The sequence below is a fragment of the Lutjanus erythropterus genome, chromosome 11, assembly GCF_056507025.1.
Source record: "Lutjanus erythropterus isolate fLutEry1 chromosome 11, fLutEry1.hap2, whole genome shotgun sequence".
In the NCBI taxonomy this organism is placed as follows: domain Eukaryota; kingdom Metazoa; phylum Chordata; class Actinopteri; order Lutjaniformes; family Lutjanidae; genus Lutjanus; species Lutjanus erythropterus.
Genome location: NC_139327.1, coordinates 29,768,300 through 29,785,679, shown reverse-complemented (window position 1 = coordinate 29,785,679; position 17,380 = coordinate 29,768,300). Strand labels below are relative to the sequence as shown.

The 17,380-nt window shown below is 41.2% G+C and overlaps 1 protein-coding gene across 2 annotated transcripts in view; it reads left to right on the top strand.

The window, feature by feature from the left end:
• The window catches only part of jade2 (jade family PHD finger 2), a 255,881-nt gene that overhangs the window by 20,307 nt on the left and 218,194 nt on the right, over positions 1-17,380 (top strand). For both annotated transcript variants that reach the window (XM_084729924.1, XM_084729922.1), the window contains exon 2: positions 14,601-14,664. In XM_084729924.1, the coding sequence (XP_084586050.1) occupies positions 14,601-14,664 (64 nt within the window). The remainder of the gene's footprint in view (positions 1-14,600; positions 14,665-17,380) is intronic.

The following is a 17,380-nucleotide window of genomic DNA, read 5'->3' as shown; positions in this document are numbered from 1 at the left end:
GAGAGGCAGGAGTAACAAAAAATCTGCTTTTTCATCTCAAAACTTCGAAACGTATGCTCTGAGCGCCCCTCCTGCCAGTAAAGTCGTGGGTATCAGAGCGACTCCAGTGTTTTTTTCCTCCAGAAGCTCCACTCTGCCACCGACCCTCTCCTGCAGAGCTCCCCAGCTCTGAGCAGCTCTGTGTCTCAGCTCCCCGGCATGAATGCATGAATGGCATGAATGAACACAACTGAAGATGAAGTCATGCTGAAAGTTTTTTTTTTATTAGAGTAATGTCTCCTCTTCTGTAGGTTTTTGTTAGGTTTGGTTTGTCTTGCTGCTGCATTCTGTACAATTTGAAGTCTATGAAGTGATTTCTGATTTATACCTGTTAAGAGTGTTACAGCTTTAAAGCAGTGTTTTCCAACCCTGGTCCTCAAGGCACACTGCCCTGCATGTTTTAGATGTTTCCCTGCTCCAACACACCTGATTCAAATAATCAGTTCATCATCAAGCCTCTGCAGAAGCCTCATCACAACCTGATGATTTGAATCAGGTGTGTTGGAGCAGGGAAACATCTAAAACATGCAGGGCAGTGTGCCTTGAGGACCAGGGTTGGGAAACGCTGCTTTAAAGTATTTGTGTCAGCCCTTGTGTGTGTACACTTGGTGGAAGTCAGGGAAACACCTGAACGGGTCACCAGTCCATCGCATCAGGTTAGAGAATTGCGCTGATTTTCAGGCAGAACTCCACTGAGAAGTAGTCAGGTCACTGAACTGAACCCTGGACTTTCTTCAGATTTTCAATAGCTAAAATTAAGTGATTGTTTACTCTGCTGTAGTTTGGTTTATTTGGATTCTCAGTGGCTGGTTGTGAGCAAATCAAGGCTCATAAACACAAGTCAAGTGGAGTATTTTTTAGCTTTTTTACCATCCAGTGTGATTAGAAGTTTTATCAGTTGACTGTATTATGTTATGTACCATTTAATCACATCACAGTTGACTTGCTGATCACTGAGGAAGATTTTCAGGTGCAGATTCCCTCAGCTTGACTTGCATTGTTCTCACCTGCTCAAATGAACAAAACTAAAGGGAGGAAATGCTCCAGAGTGCGAGTAAACTGCTACAAACATGCTGCGAATGTGAGCACAACCATGAAAAAGCCATGTATGAAGAATATACGATTAGAATTTGAGCAGTAACAGCTGTTCACACCTGATTTTTTCCTCCAACATCCAAACTGGGTTTCTGTGCTGAGGCTTACCCGACTTTTAATAGCACAAGGTTGTGTTACAGATCCTGTGAGCTTCTAAAAGAGCTGACACGTTATTTTCTTTCCCACCTGCAGTTTGGTGTCCAGACCCGGCTGTTTTCTCAGGCCTGATCTGTTGCACATTTCAGAGAACGGTCCCTTTTAAACGCTCAGTCAGACATAGTGCTCTCGGCAGTGTCATAGTCAGCCAATTAATTAGCTCCCCGGGCGACTTGGCTTTCCCAGCATGCATTAGTCAACCTTCTCACTGTTTGTCTTATTGTAAATGTTTTGGGCTGACACTAAACTATGCACAGAAAATGTGGCTTACACCAGCCGAGAGCAGTGTCTAAACCCAGTGGAGCCTGTGCAGTTTGAGTTAAAGATATTTATGTTATTTTGCTTTTATTACCTTAACTTCAATATCAGAGGAATGTAAAGTTAAATGTGCACAATGGTGCATATGAATATTGATGGATTAAGCGCAATTGTAGTTACTTTGATTGATGTTTTGGGAGGATTTGGTTAGTTTCTATGATTGGAATGATGATGGTGGTATCATACACAGAAAAAATATGTTTTTATATGAGCTCCTGGCTCATGAGGGATGGCTACTGTGGGTACAAAGTGTGTGTGCTGGTTCTGTTTTCTGTTTAGCTTTGTACCACCCATCTGATCCCACATCTCCAATTTGTTGAGCGATTCAGCTAGGCCTCGTCTTGTGTGACGGCTGTTTTCTGCTAAACCGAGAATCAGTTGACTAATCACAGCTTCTGAATGGGGGTTAAAAATCGGGATGTTATCCTCTTACGTAGTTAGAGCTAAATAACAACATTTTTCACAAAATAATGACAGAAAATGGCCACAGGTGTAGATGAGATTGAAGTAGATATAGGCCACAGGTTGTTGTAATATTTCATATTTCTGTAATTGTTGTCAAAACTAAACTAAGTAAAACAAAACGCCAAATCAGTCTAATTATCAGGATAATCTCTGTTTAGGTTTAGACATAATATAGCCAGGCTAAGGTTTAGATATTTTCAGGCTTTATTGACACAGTTAATACATTCAAATGACTAAAAGTGCTTTTTTTTAAATTTGGGGTTTGGGGGTACTTTTTTGGCCCTTTTATTTATGATAGGACAACATATTCTCATCACAGCTTGTCACATACCGACGATTTGTCACCGCCCCCTCGGCGCCTGATACTGGAGCAGAAGGCACCCCTTGGCTGCCGTAGCTGACTTGGCCAGATAGACATTTCTAACACATGATTAATGCTCTGAAAGCGTCGCAGTTTGGTTTGGTTTTGGTTTAGGCACCGCTACTTGGTCAGGTTTAGGATCAGACCGAGCTTGAGGTTATCATGACTACGTTGCGTTAGGTGTGTCATGTGACGTCACTGAAGTGACTCAGAACATGAAAGTCATGTGAGGTACATAAGGCCCTTGTCATCGTCTGTTCCGCCTCCTCCACGTGTGGACTGTCTCCCCCTCTATACTACGTCAGCTGCCTGGGGTGTCTTATACAGCCACAGATGGGGTTACACGGAAGTCACTTGAAAAGCTTGCGTCACTTTCAGCTGTGCAGCGGTACCAGTGCGTGCCTGTATGAGTCACTGAGGGGCGGTGACAGTTCGTCTGTATCTGATGAGTTGGGAAGGAGACCGGGCTCTAGGTGGGACAGCTGGAGACAGAAGGGAGGAAGAAAGGGGGATCAGCTTCTATACGTGGGGCTCACGCTTTACCAACTGAGCCACCAGGATGCCAGGTTGAGTTTTGTGACGTGCTTCCCTTTCTCAAAAGGCTCTTGCCTTTTGCCAGACTTCCACTGTAAATAAGAATTTGTTCTTAATGACTTGCTGGTAAATAAAGTACAAAATAAAGGTAAATACTAAATAAAGGTAAAATATAATAAAATAACCATCGCATGCTGAGGCGAATCCCACACACACAATTGTTATTGGTCGAGGCTATAACTTTGCTGTTCAAAGTTAACCAAAGTTGAACTCCACACAAAGCAAAGATGTGAATCAGTGCTGTGTGACTGTGCCAGTTTTAACCTCACAAGAAGTACAATCAGCCAGAGCAATTGAAAACACCTGTTTTGGCGTACAGGGCCTTTAAAAGAAAACACTAATGAACTCTAGTCTAGACTAGATTACATTAACTAACTAATCAGGATAAATCTGGACTAAAGTGGACCCGACTGGTCGCCGACACAGAGAAGAGAAGCGTTCTTGGCTGATGTTCAGTACTTAACCTACGGCAGAAGTGATCATTACCTTTGGATCAATCACAACAAATCCTGCTGATAGAGTTATTAGCCATGCTGTTGGCCATTTCCTCTGTTATGTTTGTACGTGTGTGTGTGTGTGTGTGTGTGTGTGTGTGTGCGTGTGTGTGTGTGTTTGCATTGTCTGGCTGCCATTCATTTCCTCTTGGCTAATGTGAGCTATGCATGAAAAGGAGGCCACCACCCAGACACACAGCTCTTTAATGTATCGTAGCTTGGCCACAGGGCAGCGGATCGCACGCCAACTGTTACAGTGTGTGTGCGTGTGTGTGTGTGTTTGTTTATGTGCTTTTATATATGCCCATGTATGTATGTACAAGTTGCATATGCTCGCATGTTTGATTCTTCTATTTTTATACCCACAATGCCAACTCCATGATGCTGGGCAGGGCGATGTGTCCCCATGGTGGCGTCTGCCTGACTGTGTTTACTTTTTATACATAATTGGGAACAAACCAACACAAGACATGTGAGAAACTTGCACTACAGGTTCCTGCTATTAAATGTGCATATTAACGAGGAAAAACGGATTAGTTAAAACAGTTTCTCCCAGTAGCTTTAAGACACAGAGTTCATATTCACACCATTATCTTATTATTTAAATTAATGAGCTCATTAGCAAAGCTAGTTCTGTTTAATATAGCATGGTGATTACAGCAGGATGGAAAGAGCTCAGAGTTTAAGTTGGTTCATGTGTTAGTGTACTGTGCATATGTGTGCATGTTTTACAGTATGTAGTTATTGTTATTTACTGTCATTTGTGTTTTGAAATGTAATTTAGTTGAGCAGAGCATCTCTGTATCTCTGTGTGCCTCCTGCTATGTTTTTCTGACTTGTTTGTCTTTCTTGGCATTGTATAGACTCACTGTCTGGATTTATTTCCAGACATCTCTCTGTCCTTCTCCATCTTTTGGGATATCTCTTGTTTTCCTATCCCTTTTTTTCCCCTTCTCACTCCCGTATTGATCTCTGGATCTCCGATCCCACCTCCCTTCTCTCTGCTCCTTCTCAAACATTATTTTTTCCTCCTTTTTTATATTTAGCCAGGGGACCTATTTTTTTATTTGTCAGAAATGTTCAGCCAAACCAAAACCACATTATTTCACAATATGGTTGTATTTCTCTCTGTTTGATAGTGTTCTCTTCCTTGTACAATGTAGTTTCATTGACTCTGACAGCTGGTTGCCTCCAGCTATTGTCATGCTTCAACTCTGACAGAGTGCAGGTTTAGACAGTGCTGCTACAGTTTGGGATCAAAATGCAACAGAAAGCAACAGTACAATGAGGCAGTAGCATACATACACACACTCAACAATACACTGCAATGTGTGTGGTTATGATCATTTTCATTATTGATTAATCTGCCCATTACTTTTTCTATTAATCGATTAATTGTTGGTCTATAAAATATTTGAAAATAGCAAAAAATGTTCTGTCATAATTTCTTGCTTACAAAAAAGCCCATAACTCAAATATATTCAATATATTCAGTTTACAGTCATGGGGGACTTTATAATCGATATCAGACATTTTCCTCAAATAATTTTCTGCCAATCGATTCATTTCTTCAGTTCTAATTTTAGTACCTTATAACAAAATGAAGGAACAACACAGTTTGATTCAATAAGAAATCACAATGGTAATATGACAAGTTAGGCTACCGCAGGAAAGTTTTGGCATGAGGATTTTCCTGTTTGTCTCGTAAGTGTCTTCAGTTTCCGTTGCCTGCAGGGAAGAAGTTTGTCTTACCTGTAGATGCAGAATTGCACACTGTGTCGTTCACGTGACAGCAGTCTGGCTCGTAAAACTCTTCTGGCTTTGGCCAACCTGCTCCTCTCTTGATGTAGGCATTTCAGGTTTTACTTTATGAATAAAAGGTGGTTCACAAAGTCCCAAACTGTCACAAAACAAAGCAAACAATTCACTCTCGTGGGATCATCTTGGATGGCGCAATATTTTATTTGTTATTTCATCCCAACAAGACTAATGTAATCCCTCTAAAACCAAAGATAGACACTGACCCCAAACCAGTCGAGCCAAACCTAGCCAGCTAATGAGTTAGCTCCAAAGAGATGTGTCTTCATATGGCATCAGTTGCTTTGACATTAGCAGTTAGCCTGTTAGCTAACATTGATTGTCTGTTTCTTTGTAAGTCTGTGCTTCATATGGAACGGGTTCCATGGCCTTCCATAAAGTCAGACCTGTGCAACTGTGTGACATCAGTGATTATCCTCTTATCTCTTTCAACATTAATGTACCAAATAAAAGACTTACAACACATAGAAAGGCACAGTAAGGGCAAAGGCCAGCTTTACTGTGATCATACAATCTTACAGAGTAGGCAGGGGCAGCTGATGTGCACAGCCCGGGGACCAACTCCAGGTGTGAGGCAGCACCTTAGTTAGGGATACTGAAGAACTGACCTAATAGTTCGTGTTTGTGGCGGGGGACTGGAGTATCCAGTGGAAACCTATGCAAACACTGAGAGAACATGCAAACTCCACACAGAAAGGCCGTGTCCAAACTGGGATTCTAACCCAAGACATTTTTGCTGTTAGGCAGAAATTCTAACCACTGTGCCACCATGCTGCCCCATACTGCTACACTAAAGAATGGTGCAATAAAATTTTGTCTTCTGGATCTTACCTGAGTATTGAATAGTATATACAGCATACAGTATGGCTAACAGTGTGGCTAATGTTAGCAGTGCTAGCAGCAGCTAGTATTTCTGGTGCCAACTAGCAAGGGTGGTGGCATTTAATCATGTACTTGACTAATTGCGCGCATCCCTAGTTTGACTGAAAGCTATCATTGTTGTTCTTTTGAATTAAGCTGCTGCTGCTGCCAGAAATCACTTACTGGACACTAAAGATGATTTTTTTTCCAGGAAACAAGCTACCTGTCACTGAACATTTTCAATGACGTGCAAAAGATTTAATGAAGTGGTTTTAAGTAGAATCGCTCTTTCAGTCAGCAGTCTTACAAAGCAGCAAAATCAAAGTGAAAAGTCAAATTAAAAATGGATACACTTATAAAGAAATGTGACTTAAAGTATTTGAATTCTGCCTCTAGAGATAAAAGCATGCAATTCCTGCACCATCTGTTAGAGCAGTTTGGCAAGACAGCAGAGCGACTGTTGAAGTCTCACTCCCTGCTTCTCTCTGTATGTCTCTCTCCTCTCTCTCTCTGTGTCTCCGTCTCTTCTTTTGTGTTCAGGAAGTAACCCAGTGCGGACCTGGAGTCTGGTTCACTGGACTGATTGAGATGAAGTTGTACATTTGAGAGTCTTTCCCATCTCCCTTTTTCCTCCTTCACCCACTCCATCTCTCCAGAGAACAAGTAATATCTCAATCTGCAGCCTGGGCTTTGGTTCACTGGACTGATTGAGACAGGGCTGTGTGTACTGCATGAGAGAAAGGGAGACAGAGAGACGTACAGTAGACATGGAAACTAAGGATGAGAGATGGAGTGGAGGGAGGAAAAGAAAGGATATCAGGTGGAGATGTAATAAGTGAGACAGAGTGATGGAGAAAATGAACTTGGTGACTTTTCTTGGCAGTTGTGGAGCTGTTAGTCTGCCTCACGCCGTAGGTGATCCTGCTCCGAAAATGAAGGGAAGAGGGGGATTTTAAGGAGATGCAGTGACATTTCCAATTACCGTCAGTTCTTTCTCTTTAACGGGTCAGCGGCTCCCTCCTTACATATGCATTTAGAAATGCTTGGCTGTCACCAGAACAAGAGGTTAAAGAGACTGTCCTGTCAGCTTACAATCACAGGTTCAGACCCCATGACAGCTACATGTGACAGAGACACTGAACCCCTCATCCAGTCATTAAAGGCACCTGCAGACACTCAAAGCCTAAAACGGATGTTACATAAATCAGTTAATCAGGTTAAGTCAAGTAAAAGTTTGTGAATCCAGTAGCCCAAAAGTAGAATAGAAACACAGTTGACCCTTCGCTAAGCTCCTCCTCTGTCCAAGATTAGCAACCATAACTAGTAGAGCTGCAACGATTAATCAATTAGTTTTCAACTATTAAATTAATTACCAGCTATTTTGACATCAATGAATGGGTTTGAGTAATATATTTAAGAAAAAAAGGTCAAAATTCCAGCACCTTGGCCAGAGGTACTGACAGGACAACTGAGCGGGGAGAACATGCAAACTTATCCAGGTCGAGCCCACAGCCTTCTTGCCTTGCTAACGCACTTTGCCCCACGCCACAGTGCTGTCCAGCACAGGCATGTGGACGTTAACCAGCAAGGAGAGGGGGATGCTGGTGCTAGGGCTGCTAAAGTTAGCCTCACTGTGTGGCAGTAACTGACTGGTTAATTAGTCAAGAACAGCCCTAGTTAGCATGTCTGGCCAACTAGCTTACTACCTGCAGTAATGTTACCTCCAGCCACTGCATCTGCAAAACTCAAAACTGGCTTGTTCACAAGGATTAAATTGGGATCACATCTCACTCTATCTTGCTGTCTTAGCTCTTATCCCAGCTCTCTTCCTGAGGCAATCTCTGTCTCAAGGTCTGCTGCACTGAATCTAATCCTTGTGTTTCCCCCTACAACATTAAAGAGTGTATCTCTGTTGTCTGTCGTACATGTCGTTTGACCAATATTTGCTGGGATGTAAGCTAGCTTTAGCCTCAGGCTTTTAGGATTAACAGTATGTGCACAACCATTAATAACATAACGTATTTCAGACTTTTTTTACTGGGTCCTTTTTTAAAAATGTGTCAGATGGAAACATAAAACAGTCAGCTGGAGAGGGATTTGTCACCTGACTCAACAATTTAAGCTCTGGCGTTAGCTCACATTAGCTAGCTGCACAAGAGTCATCATTTTAGCTGCCAAAATCCATGATCATCAGCAAGAAATAAGAAGCCTACTTTTGTTTACTTCTCTGTGGAATCGAAAACCCAGTTTCAACAATTACTGTCAGTTTCGATGTTAAATCTGCCTCCGTTATCACTGTAAAATGTCAAGAGTGGGAATGGAAAGCATGACAGTCATAGCAACAGTAACTATGGAGGGCGGGGCTTAGCAAACAGTCAATTACTAAGTGATTGTTTTTTGTTGTGAAAGAGGCTGGTAGACTAAACAACTTTCACTCAAAATTCAAAAGAGTGGCTTGTGATGGTTTCCCTCTCTGGTCAATACAGCGAGGAAAGTGGCAGTCCAATTTTCCCTTCAAGCAAGTGTTTGGCTACTGCATGGAAGCAGTGATTTTATCATAACATCCATATGCAAACAGTTTTACAACCAAACACAGAAAGAGGAACCAAAATCAAAATGATTCTCAAACTGCTGCTGCAACAACAAAAAAAGACACAAAATTATAGGGAGAATCAGTGAGGGCTGTCTTCACACAACAGGGTTTCTGGATTTCCGCACTTAGCCAAGCAACGGCTGGTTAGCATTGTCAGCAAACCAAATGAAAACCAAATGTCAGCAGCTAGCCACAAGCTCACTGATATGTCAGTGTGAAAACTTTTCCCCCCTCTTTTGTGGTTGACTGAATATACGTTTTTGTTCCTCACTGAGCCATCTGTTAAATGCAAAACCTGAAAGATTTTCAATTAGTAGCAGCAGCTAACTTGAGTCATGGCTGAACAGAGAGGGGGGATGCTGAATGATGCACTTAAGGTTTTTGCCCAAAGTGGTGAAAATAAACACACAGAATGCAAAAGCTAAATAGATTTATCTTTTCATTCAGTCCCAAAGCACTTGATCTGTAGTTACTGATGTGTTTAAAGCAAAATATATTAGATCTTGACGGTCAGATCTGCCAACCTCAGATTTTAAAAGCTCAGTTTGTGTGTGTGTTTCCCTGTCAAACCTGCATGCACAATAGATTAGTATGAGGAGGTTTATGGAATTCAGCTGTCATGAATTTTATTTTTTAAACCTGTGTTTTTCCCACTGTGAAATGTCAAAATGTCTTTGGTGAAGTTGGCCTGTTGCACTTCCCTGTTGACTGTTGATGTATAAAATCTTCTGGGAGTCAGCAGTGCAATGTGCATTACTTTTTGTCTCTTTCCTGCAGTTTGTTTTTGGTCCAGCACCTGCAAAAGGGTTTTTGACATGCACGCTCTACACTTTGTGTTTTTTCACACAATTTGTGGTTGTTACCTTTGCTTTGTTACTGCTAACTCCGACTGCTGGTCTGGCTGTTGAGTGTGACAAGCAAGTGTGCCGAAATTTCTCCATGTCCAAACCATCTTGGTGTGAGTTTGAAGCTTGCGTTAGTGTTTAAGGTTGTTCTGAATGCTGGTCTCAAAAGTCAACTGTGAGTGAGTGGATACTCTTTTGACCTGCACGCACCTTCTAGATGTTGAGTCTGATGTGGCTGTTGGATACACAGATTGGTAAATTCATTCTCCCTTTTTTTTCAAGTTCAGTGCTACACTTAACTCAGCTTACATGAATGTGTTTTACAACGATGTTTAATGCCGTCATCATCTGTGATGTGAAAACATCAGATTTCCTCACAGAGAAAGCAGGTGAGATCTGCTATAGTTCAGCACCCCAGTCCACCACAGAGCGAGCTGAAGTGGCTGACGGCACGTCACCTCCTCTCTCTGTCACTCTTTTCAACTTCCATCACAGTTAGGTTTGTGGTTTGTAGTGATTTTGAGACATGGTTTTTGGTGATGTTAATGATTAATCATGACTTGATTAATTGCTATTAAAGGATTTTCCAGATTAGGTGACCTGGTAGCTCAGCTCATAGAGCGTTTGCTCCATGTACTGAGGCTGTGAGTCCTCTGCAGCGGCTGAGGGTTCGACTTCCGCCTGCGGCCCTTTGCTGCATGTCATTCCCCTGCTCTCTCTTGCTCTTTCCTGTCATATCTTCAGCTGTTTCAGCCTGTTATTGTGATGCACAGTGACTGACAGAGGTAAAGGTAAAGATAAAGACAGCTTGACTTGAAGAATATCTTATTTTCAGTGCAGCTGATGCAGCAACTCCCTCCATGATTAAAAACAAAAGAAAACAAAGCTGATTTTGAACATACCTATATCAGCTGCAGAGGCTGTGAACTTACAAAGCGGTCAGCCCTCGTGAGATCATCACAGTAAATGGTTGGGTTATGAGTTGATGATGTGTATATACTGTAGGCTGCAGCACATGCACAGAAGTAAACCTGCAAAGATGCTAGGGGAAGCTACTTTACTTGGAATGACTTGGTGCTTTCTTGAAGTAGACTACAGTATGCAGTTCGTACAGCCACAGCGTAGACAGATGTGTGTTTACCCCAACACATGTGGAGACACCAGCTGCCTCTTCAGTGTAATGGCCATGAAGTTCATGCTGTTGCTCCTCAGATCCCACATGCTTCACACAACTTGCCCCTCGACCAACCAGTAACTCTGTAGTGCAGTCAGTTAGCGGCTCGACAGGTCTCCCACCATCAAGCTTTGATAGATGCTTTTGATTTGAGTTTCTCAGCCAAACTGGCAGCGGTGCAAGTTTTACCCTTGGAGCTGCAGTGGGAGTAGCATAGCTAAAATTGCTAGCAGATCCTCTCAAGTCTCACAAACTAAAGAATTATCTTTTATAGCATTTTGGAAGCATTAACATGCCTCCCAGCTCATGATAAATGCTTTTCATAAACCTGACCTATCCATTTAAAATGGTGTAGGAGTTTCTTATACTTAATGCAACAAATCAAAGCCACCACCAGACACCTGAGTAAATATTTCTGGCCAAAATTAACCTGTTTTTAATGCTGATTCAGTCGACTGGTTGGTTGAAAGTTCTCATGTATTTATCCTCCATGTTTGGTTAAGCCCTTGCCATGTCCACCACAGAATACCCTGCTGTTGTAAAAGCTTCAGACTCATTTACAAGGCGAGTGTAATACATACATCCTCAAAACTATTTAATGTCATATTTTTTTGTTAGTGTTCACATTTTCCTTTGGGTGGTCAGGGGAAAAAAATATGACTGGGCTGCTTTAAAAAACCTTTAGTACCCTGAGTGTGGTTTAAGTGGGTCGCCTGAGAGTTTAATAGGCGAGGGGAAACCCTGAGATGGATCCAAGCGTGCAGACTCGAAGTCAGACAGACGTAGCTGGAGGAAGTCAATGATGTACTTAACCACTCTCCTCAAAGGCAGGAAGACGAGGTAGAGCTAGACAGATGGGGAAGGGGTGGAAAGATGGAGGGAGAAGTCAATAATGTACTTAACCTTACTCCGCAGACTCTCTGTGTCCCGCTATTGTACGGCAGGGAAGATGGGCGAGGGTAAAGGAGGAGGAAAAGGAGAAAAGATGGAAATAGAAGCAGCGAAGAAGTGCCGTGTTTTTGTGTCAGCATAAATGTCAGAGTAGTTAAGTGTGTGCAGGGCAGGCGGGGAGGCCGGGGTACAGGAAGAGCCCCATATAAGAGGGAATAGCCCAGTTTTACGGCCACATAAATCTCCGCTCCCCACACTGACGGTTGTAACCCACCTCCTCCTCTTTTCCTCTTTTGGCTCTCCTGCCTCGGTCTAAGAGTACGCTAACACCTCCTTTTGACTTCTTGACTCTATCTGCTGCTTTCTTGTGCTTCATTTCTCTCTCTTTTCAGATTCTCTTGACCCCTGCCCTCCCTTTCTCCTCTTAGTGGAACTCTATATATTTTCTCCTTTCGACCCTCAAGCCACCAGGGCAAGAGATTAAAAATGTCTTCAGGCTGTTTCTTTGCCTCCCTGATCTGTATTTTTTCCTTTTTCTGTTCACTTTGGCAGGGACACCTTTAGAATAAATAATAAACAAAGTGCAGGTGACTTTTCTTAAGTGGCTCACCTCTACTCACATTCACGTTGATATACTAAAGACAAAAATCCACCGTGAAAGCCGGCTTCTCTGCTCCTCGACACGCTGTGGTAGACCAGGTCTGTGGGTCTCTACCAGAGGGAGGAAACTAACTTCTGTTCCCAAGGAGTTGACCTGCTCTTAATGAAAACAAACAAGCAAACGAACAAATAAATACCTAAATAAACATCAGCACTGTTCAATATCAGACAGTTGCTGAATAATTCCACTTATCCTCATAAATGTTCCCCCGTGTGCTAAAGCTAAATCACCTCAAGCATCTTTTCCTGTGTCAAATGTCATATAAAAATCTTTCATATACATGCATATCAGAAAACACATGCTGATACAAATTATTTTGTGATTGGCAGGCTGATATATTGGCTGATATTAGTAGAGCCATTATTTTTGCCCTCGTCTGTCAGTCTGATTTCTCTCGCTGTTACTGAGTCAAGCTTTCTCTTCAACTGAGAGTTTGAGCAGAGTGTTGTTGGAAAAGGTAAAGAGTGCTATTTAAGCTTTTGATGGATATATAAATATTAAAACACCTTTTTCTAGTCAGATTTTTTTTACTGACAGTTTTTAGTTGACGCTCCGTCCTCTTTTTTCTGACGTTTCTCCTCTTCCTCCCTGTCACTTCCTTGGACAGTTCTTCGCCTGTAACATCGCCTTTATTTATTTAGTCTTAACATCTTCTTTCTCTCCTTTTCTTGACAGAAAATTGAGTTAGACTTCCAGTGTCTATCTGCTAAAAACAGTAAATGTGTATACACAGCCCTTTGTTGCCATCCTCGCTCTCTTCTCACATCTTCCTCAGTCCTCTCCAGCTCTGAAGTGAGACTCAAACTCAACAGTGGGACAATTAAAGTGTTTTTTTTGCCTGTTGTTACTTGTGAATTGAAGTGAAATTGCATTCTCTGTACAACACTTGAGGATTGAGCACATTAGACTTGTTGTCACTCTTGGGAAAAGAGTGTGATTTTGGGTTTGTTTAGGTGACTAGACTCAAATAAAGTCTGTAAATGCAAGCAACAAGTGTGATTTTGCTCTTTTCAAAAGGCAGACCTGTTCATCCTACAAACATATCACTTCAGTTGAAATAATGAATTATTTTTCCCATAGACGCCACGTCTTAACCGCACCTGTTGTGTCTGATGGCGGTTCATTCATTTCAGATGAGAGGATCCATTCACTGGATGCTTTGTGACTGAAATATTGTGTAATGTTGTTGCTGTTGGGTTACATTTATCTTGAAAGCTGAAAGACTTAATGCTTTTATGGACTCTATAATGGCTAAGTTTAATAACGTTTAACGTTTATCAGATAAAACTAAAAAATTAAAGGTTACCAAAAAAAAGCATTTTTGTTGCTGCAAAGTTTTTATATTAGGCACTGGTCTGTGCATAAAACTTTGTACACAGCTTCCAGTGTACTGTATCCTGTTTGGATCCAGTTTGGTTGCAGCACAAGCCTCATTTTTTACATTTTCCACAGTGATTATTCTTTCAGAAATAGAGAGATAAGGTGAAAAAAGTGCTGGGTAGTTTCTTAGGGTTTTCCAAATGGCCACCATCAGCCCACCAATTAGCAAATGCTGGAGTTTCAGCTGGAAAATGTGTGCTGGTGGCAAGTTTACTGTGTAAAGTGCATTATTTGTTTGTCAAAAGTATTAGCACTTCAAGACTTTTCTATAGTGGATATATATGTGTCCATTCGCCTTGGTGACTAATCAATAAAATGAGGTTGTTGAATAGAGACGTCTTCATCAAAGAAATTGCTTTTAAAGTCCTTTATTACCAAGAAAGACAGAAAAAAGTCCTTGTCTGCTACTTAAAAGTACAGAGAAGTGTTGTAGTTTAAGTTGGTTGAGAGAAGCTTGTGCTGCATTGTGCCGTCCTCAGTTGAAGAAAGAAGTACCTACAGTATTAAAGCAGATGCATAAAAGGGCACTTGCACAATGGCTCCCAGTGAATGCAGCACTAATGCAGGATGAATTCATGTACAAGGACTCCCACTGTATGCGAAGAAACAGAACAACTGTATCATTGTGAAGTTCCCAGCCAGTCCAAAGCGTTAATGTGCAACGGTGATCGAGTCAGTTTATTCTGGCAGGCTGCCTGCTGGAGGCTCTGACAGATTGGTGCCATCAGCGCATTATTTCATTAACACTTGTGTTTTCATGGTGAACATCTTCTCACTCGTCATTTTTCTCTCCCTCTCTGTTTCTCTCTTGCCCCCCCCCCCCCCCCCCCCCCTCCCTCCCTCCCTCCCTGACAGATGGAGAGCGAAAAGAAGAGGAGAAAATACTCCACGAGCAGCAACGACTCCGACACCACCGACAGTAAGTTGAAGAGAGATATTCAGGGAGGGAGAGGGAGGGTTGTGTGTGTGGGGTAGTAGGAAACCTGGAACTGTCAAAAAAGTGTGTTCCTGTGCTACTGTTGTACGGTGAGCTGCCTGGTTTTAGTTCCCGCAGGGTATTTCTCATATTGACTCTCCATATAGACTCTCCTCCTGCCTCACTGTTGTCCCTCCTCTGCTCATTAAGGCTTCCCCCTTTTTTTTAAAACACAGATACGATTGAAATACTCAGAACTGGAAGCCTGAGCAGCCAGCAAATATGATGGAGTACGAGAGGGGTGAATATTCTTTGTCTCTGAAAAAGCGGGTGTAAAGAAAGCACAGATGAGATTTATACTAGCCACCAGAAAGACTGCGGTGGGCGAAGAAACAGAAATTAAACAGCACTCAGCAATAATAATATGATGAAAGAGGATGAAAATGCCATGTAAGGCTAGTAAATATAGCTGGCCTGACAAGTGGGGAAAAAAATTTAAACTAGTTTGAAAATCAATTAATGAATAAAGTCATTTTTCATGCAAAAATAGCAGGAAATGTTCTTTTCAGCCTCTCAGATATGGACATTTTCTACTTTTCTTTGTTTATTATCATGTTAAACTCAATATCTTTGGGTTTTGGACTAACAAAAGGCATTTTAAAACACTATAGATTCTTGCAAAGTAGAAAATAAAGCAATGAACTTGGTATCTGATTATTTATAACAGTGAACAAACAGGAGACAGGGAATTATGGCTTGTGGTTATTAAACTTGAATTTGAACTTGATCAATATCTGAAATCATCGGCAGGCTACAGCTGCACTCTTCTTTTTTTTGAAAAGTCATTCACTCTGTGTGTGTGTGTGTGTGTGTGTGTGTGTGTGTGTGTGTGTGTGTGTGTGTGTGTGTGTGTGTGTGTGTGTGTGTGTGTGTGTGTGTGTTTGGCTGCTTTTACCTCAGTATTTGAGTGAGACATCAGCTGCTGGACCTGCTTCTCCTTCCTTTCCTCCGACCATCTGCTTCTCTTCACTCTTAGATCATTTATAACATTTTTTATTTTAGATTTTTAAGTTTGGTAACACTTTATATTACCTACATGTCTATAATGCATGATAATGCATAATAAACATACTTGATGATGTGTTATACTATGCTTGTAGCGATGTATAATTATAGTCTAATAATACTCACAGTCCTAACACATTATAAGCAGGGTCACATATCATAACACCTTGTAATTGCTGGTCACTCACTGTCATTTGTTGTGGCGAGGATCAAAGTTTATTATAATTCTTACAGTTATAATATATTATCCATTATTCATTGTTATAGAGCTGCAACGATAAATCGATAATTAAATTAGTCGTCAAGTTTTCTGAGAACTGATTAATGGGCTTGATAAATTTTTAAAGAGAAAAAAGTGAAAATTATAGCTTCTAAAATGTGAATATTTTCTGGTGTCTTTACTCGTGTATGGCAGTAAACTGAATATATTTGCATTGTGGACAAAACACAACATGGACCAAACAACTAATCGATTAATTGCAGCCTTTCATTTTATAATGATTATAATCACTGCTATCATGCTTTATAAGGTGATTATAAGTTACTTTTAGTGGTAATTGGGTGCTTTAAGTAAAGTAATAAAATTATTGGGGTATAGAGTGATATAATATATTACAAGGTGGTCATAAGACTTTATAAATGGTCACAGTTTGCTTTAAGTAACGTGAAATATGTTACTGTTTCCCCTAAATGCATTATAACAATGATTATAAAGCATTATTTTACGAATGTTTGATGGTTTTATTTTCTGATCTTGATGGTGATTTCACACGAGTCCCACAGCTGATCTGTGCCCGGCTTTACTCGCTGGACCGTTCCGTCCAGGAGTGGACTGTGTAACAAGCTCCCGCTGTAGTAAATCAGGAGCTTAACACACACAGATTGTGGCCCCAAATTCAATAAAACCTGCAGCTCACATTTGTGGAGTGCTGTTTTCTTAGTAAATGTGTCCTGATGTGCTTTGGATGTAATGCCAGGCATATGTAACATGTATAGTAGTTCATAGGCAGACATTTGATAAAGGTACATAGTTTGATAAACTGGCAGATACATTTCCTCTCCAGAGTCATGGCCGACTCAAACAACCACTTAGTCAGACTATAGACTGTATATGAAGTCTGACTGTATATACAGACTGTCTCATGGGTTGTATATATCTTTACATACAGTCTATGAGACATACTCTGCATGATGGTGGGAACATCTGGTCAGTCTAACACATTACCATCACTGGCAGCTTCTGCTGGAAAATCATTTGATAATAAACAGTCTTTGAACAGCAGTCCAGTGTTACACAAGCACACTTGGCTCCCACAGCTGATAACTGACTACAAAATAGGAAGATTTAGTCATCGGAGACAGCCAACAATTTAAATTTAATTTTAAATGTCATTCTTCTTGGCTTTTGGCAGCTCAACATTGCAAATTTTTTGCCATTTCACGGCGCTCATTTTGCAACAACAAGCTAATTTATTTGTTTGGCCGTTCTCCTGACACTGTCAGGCCAGCGCCGACAGAATATTAGATACATCACTGAACTAGAAAACAAACTGTTGAGGACAAGAGTGGAGGTCACTTTTTGGTTTTGTGTCAGTTCAGCTGAAGAGGGTTTGAGGTTTTGTTTTGTTACTGGGCTAGATTGGTTTGAATAACA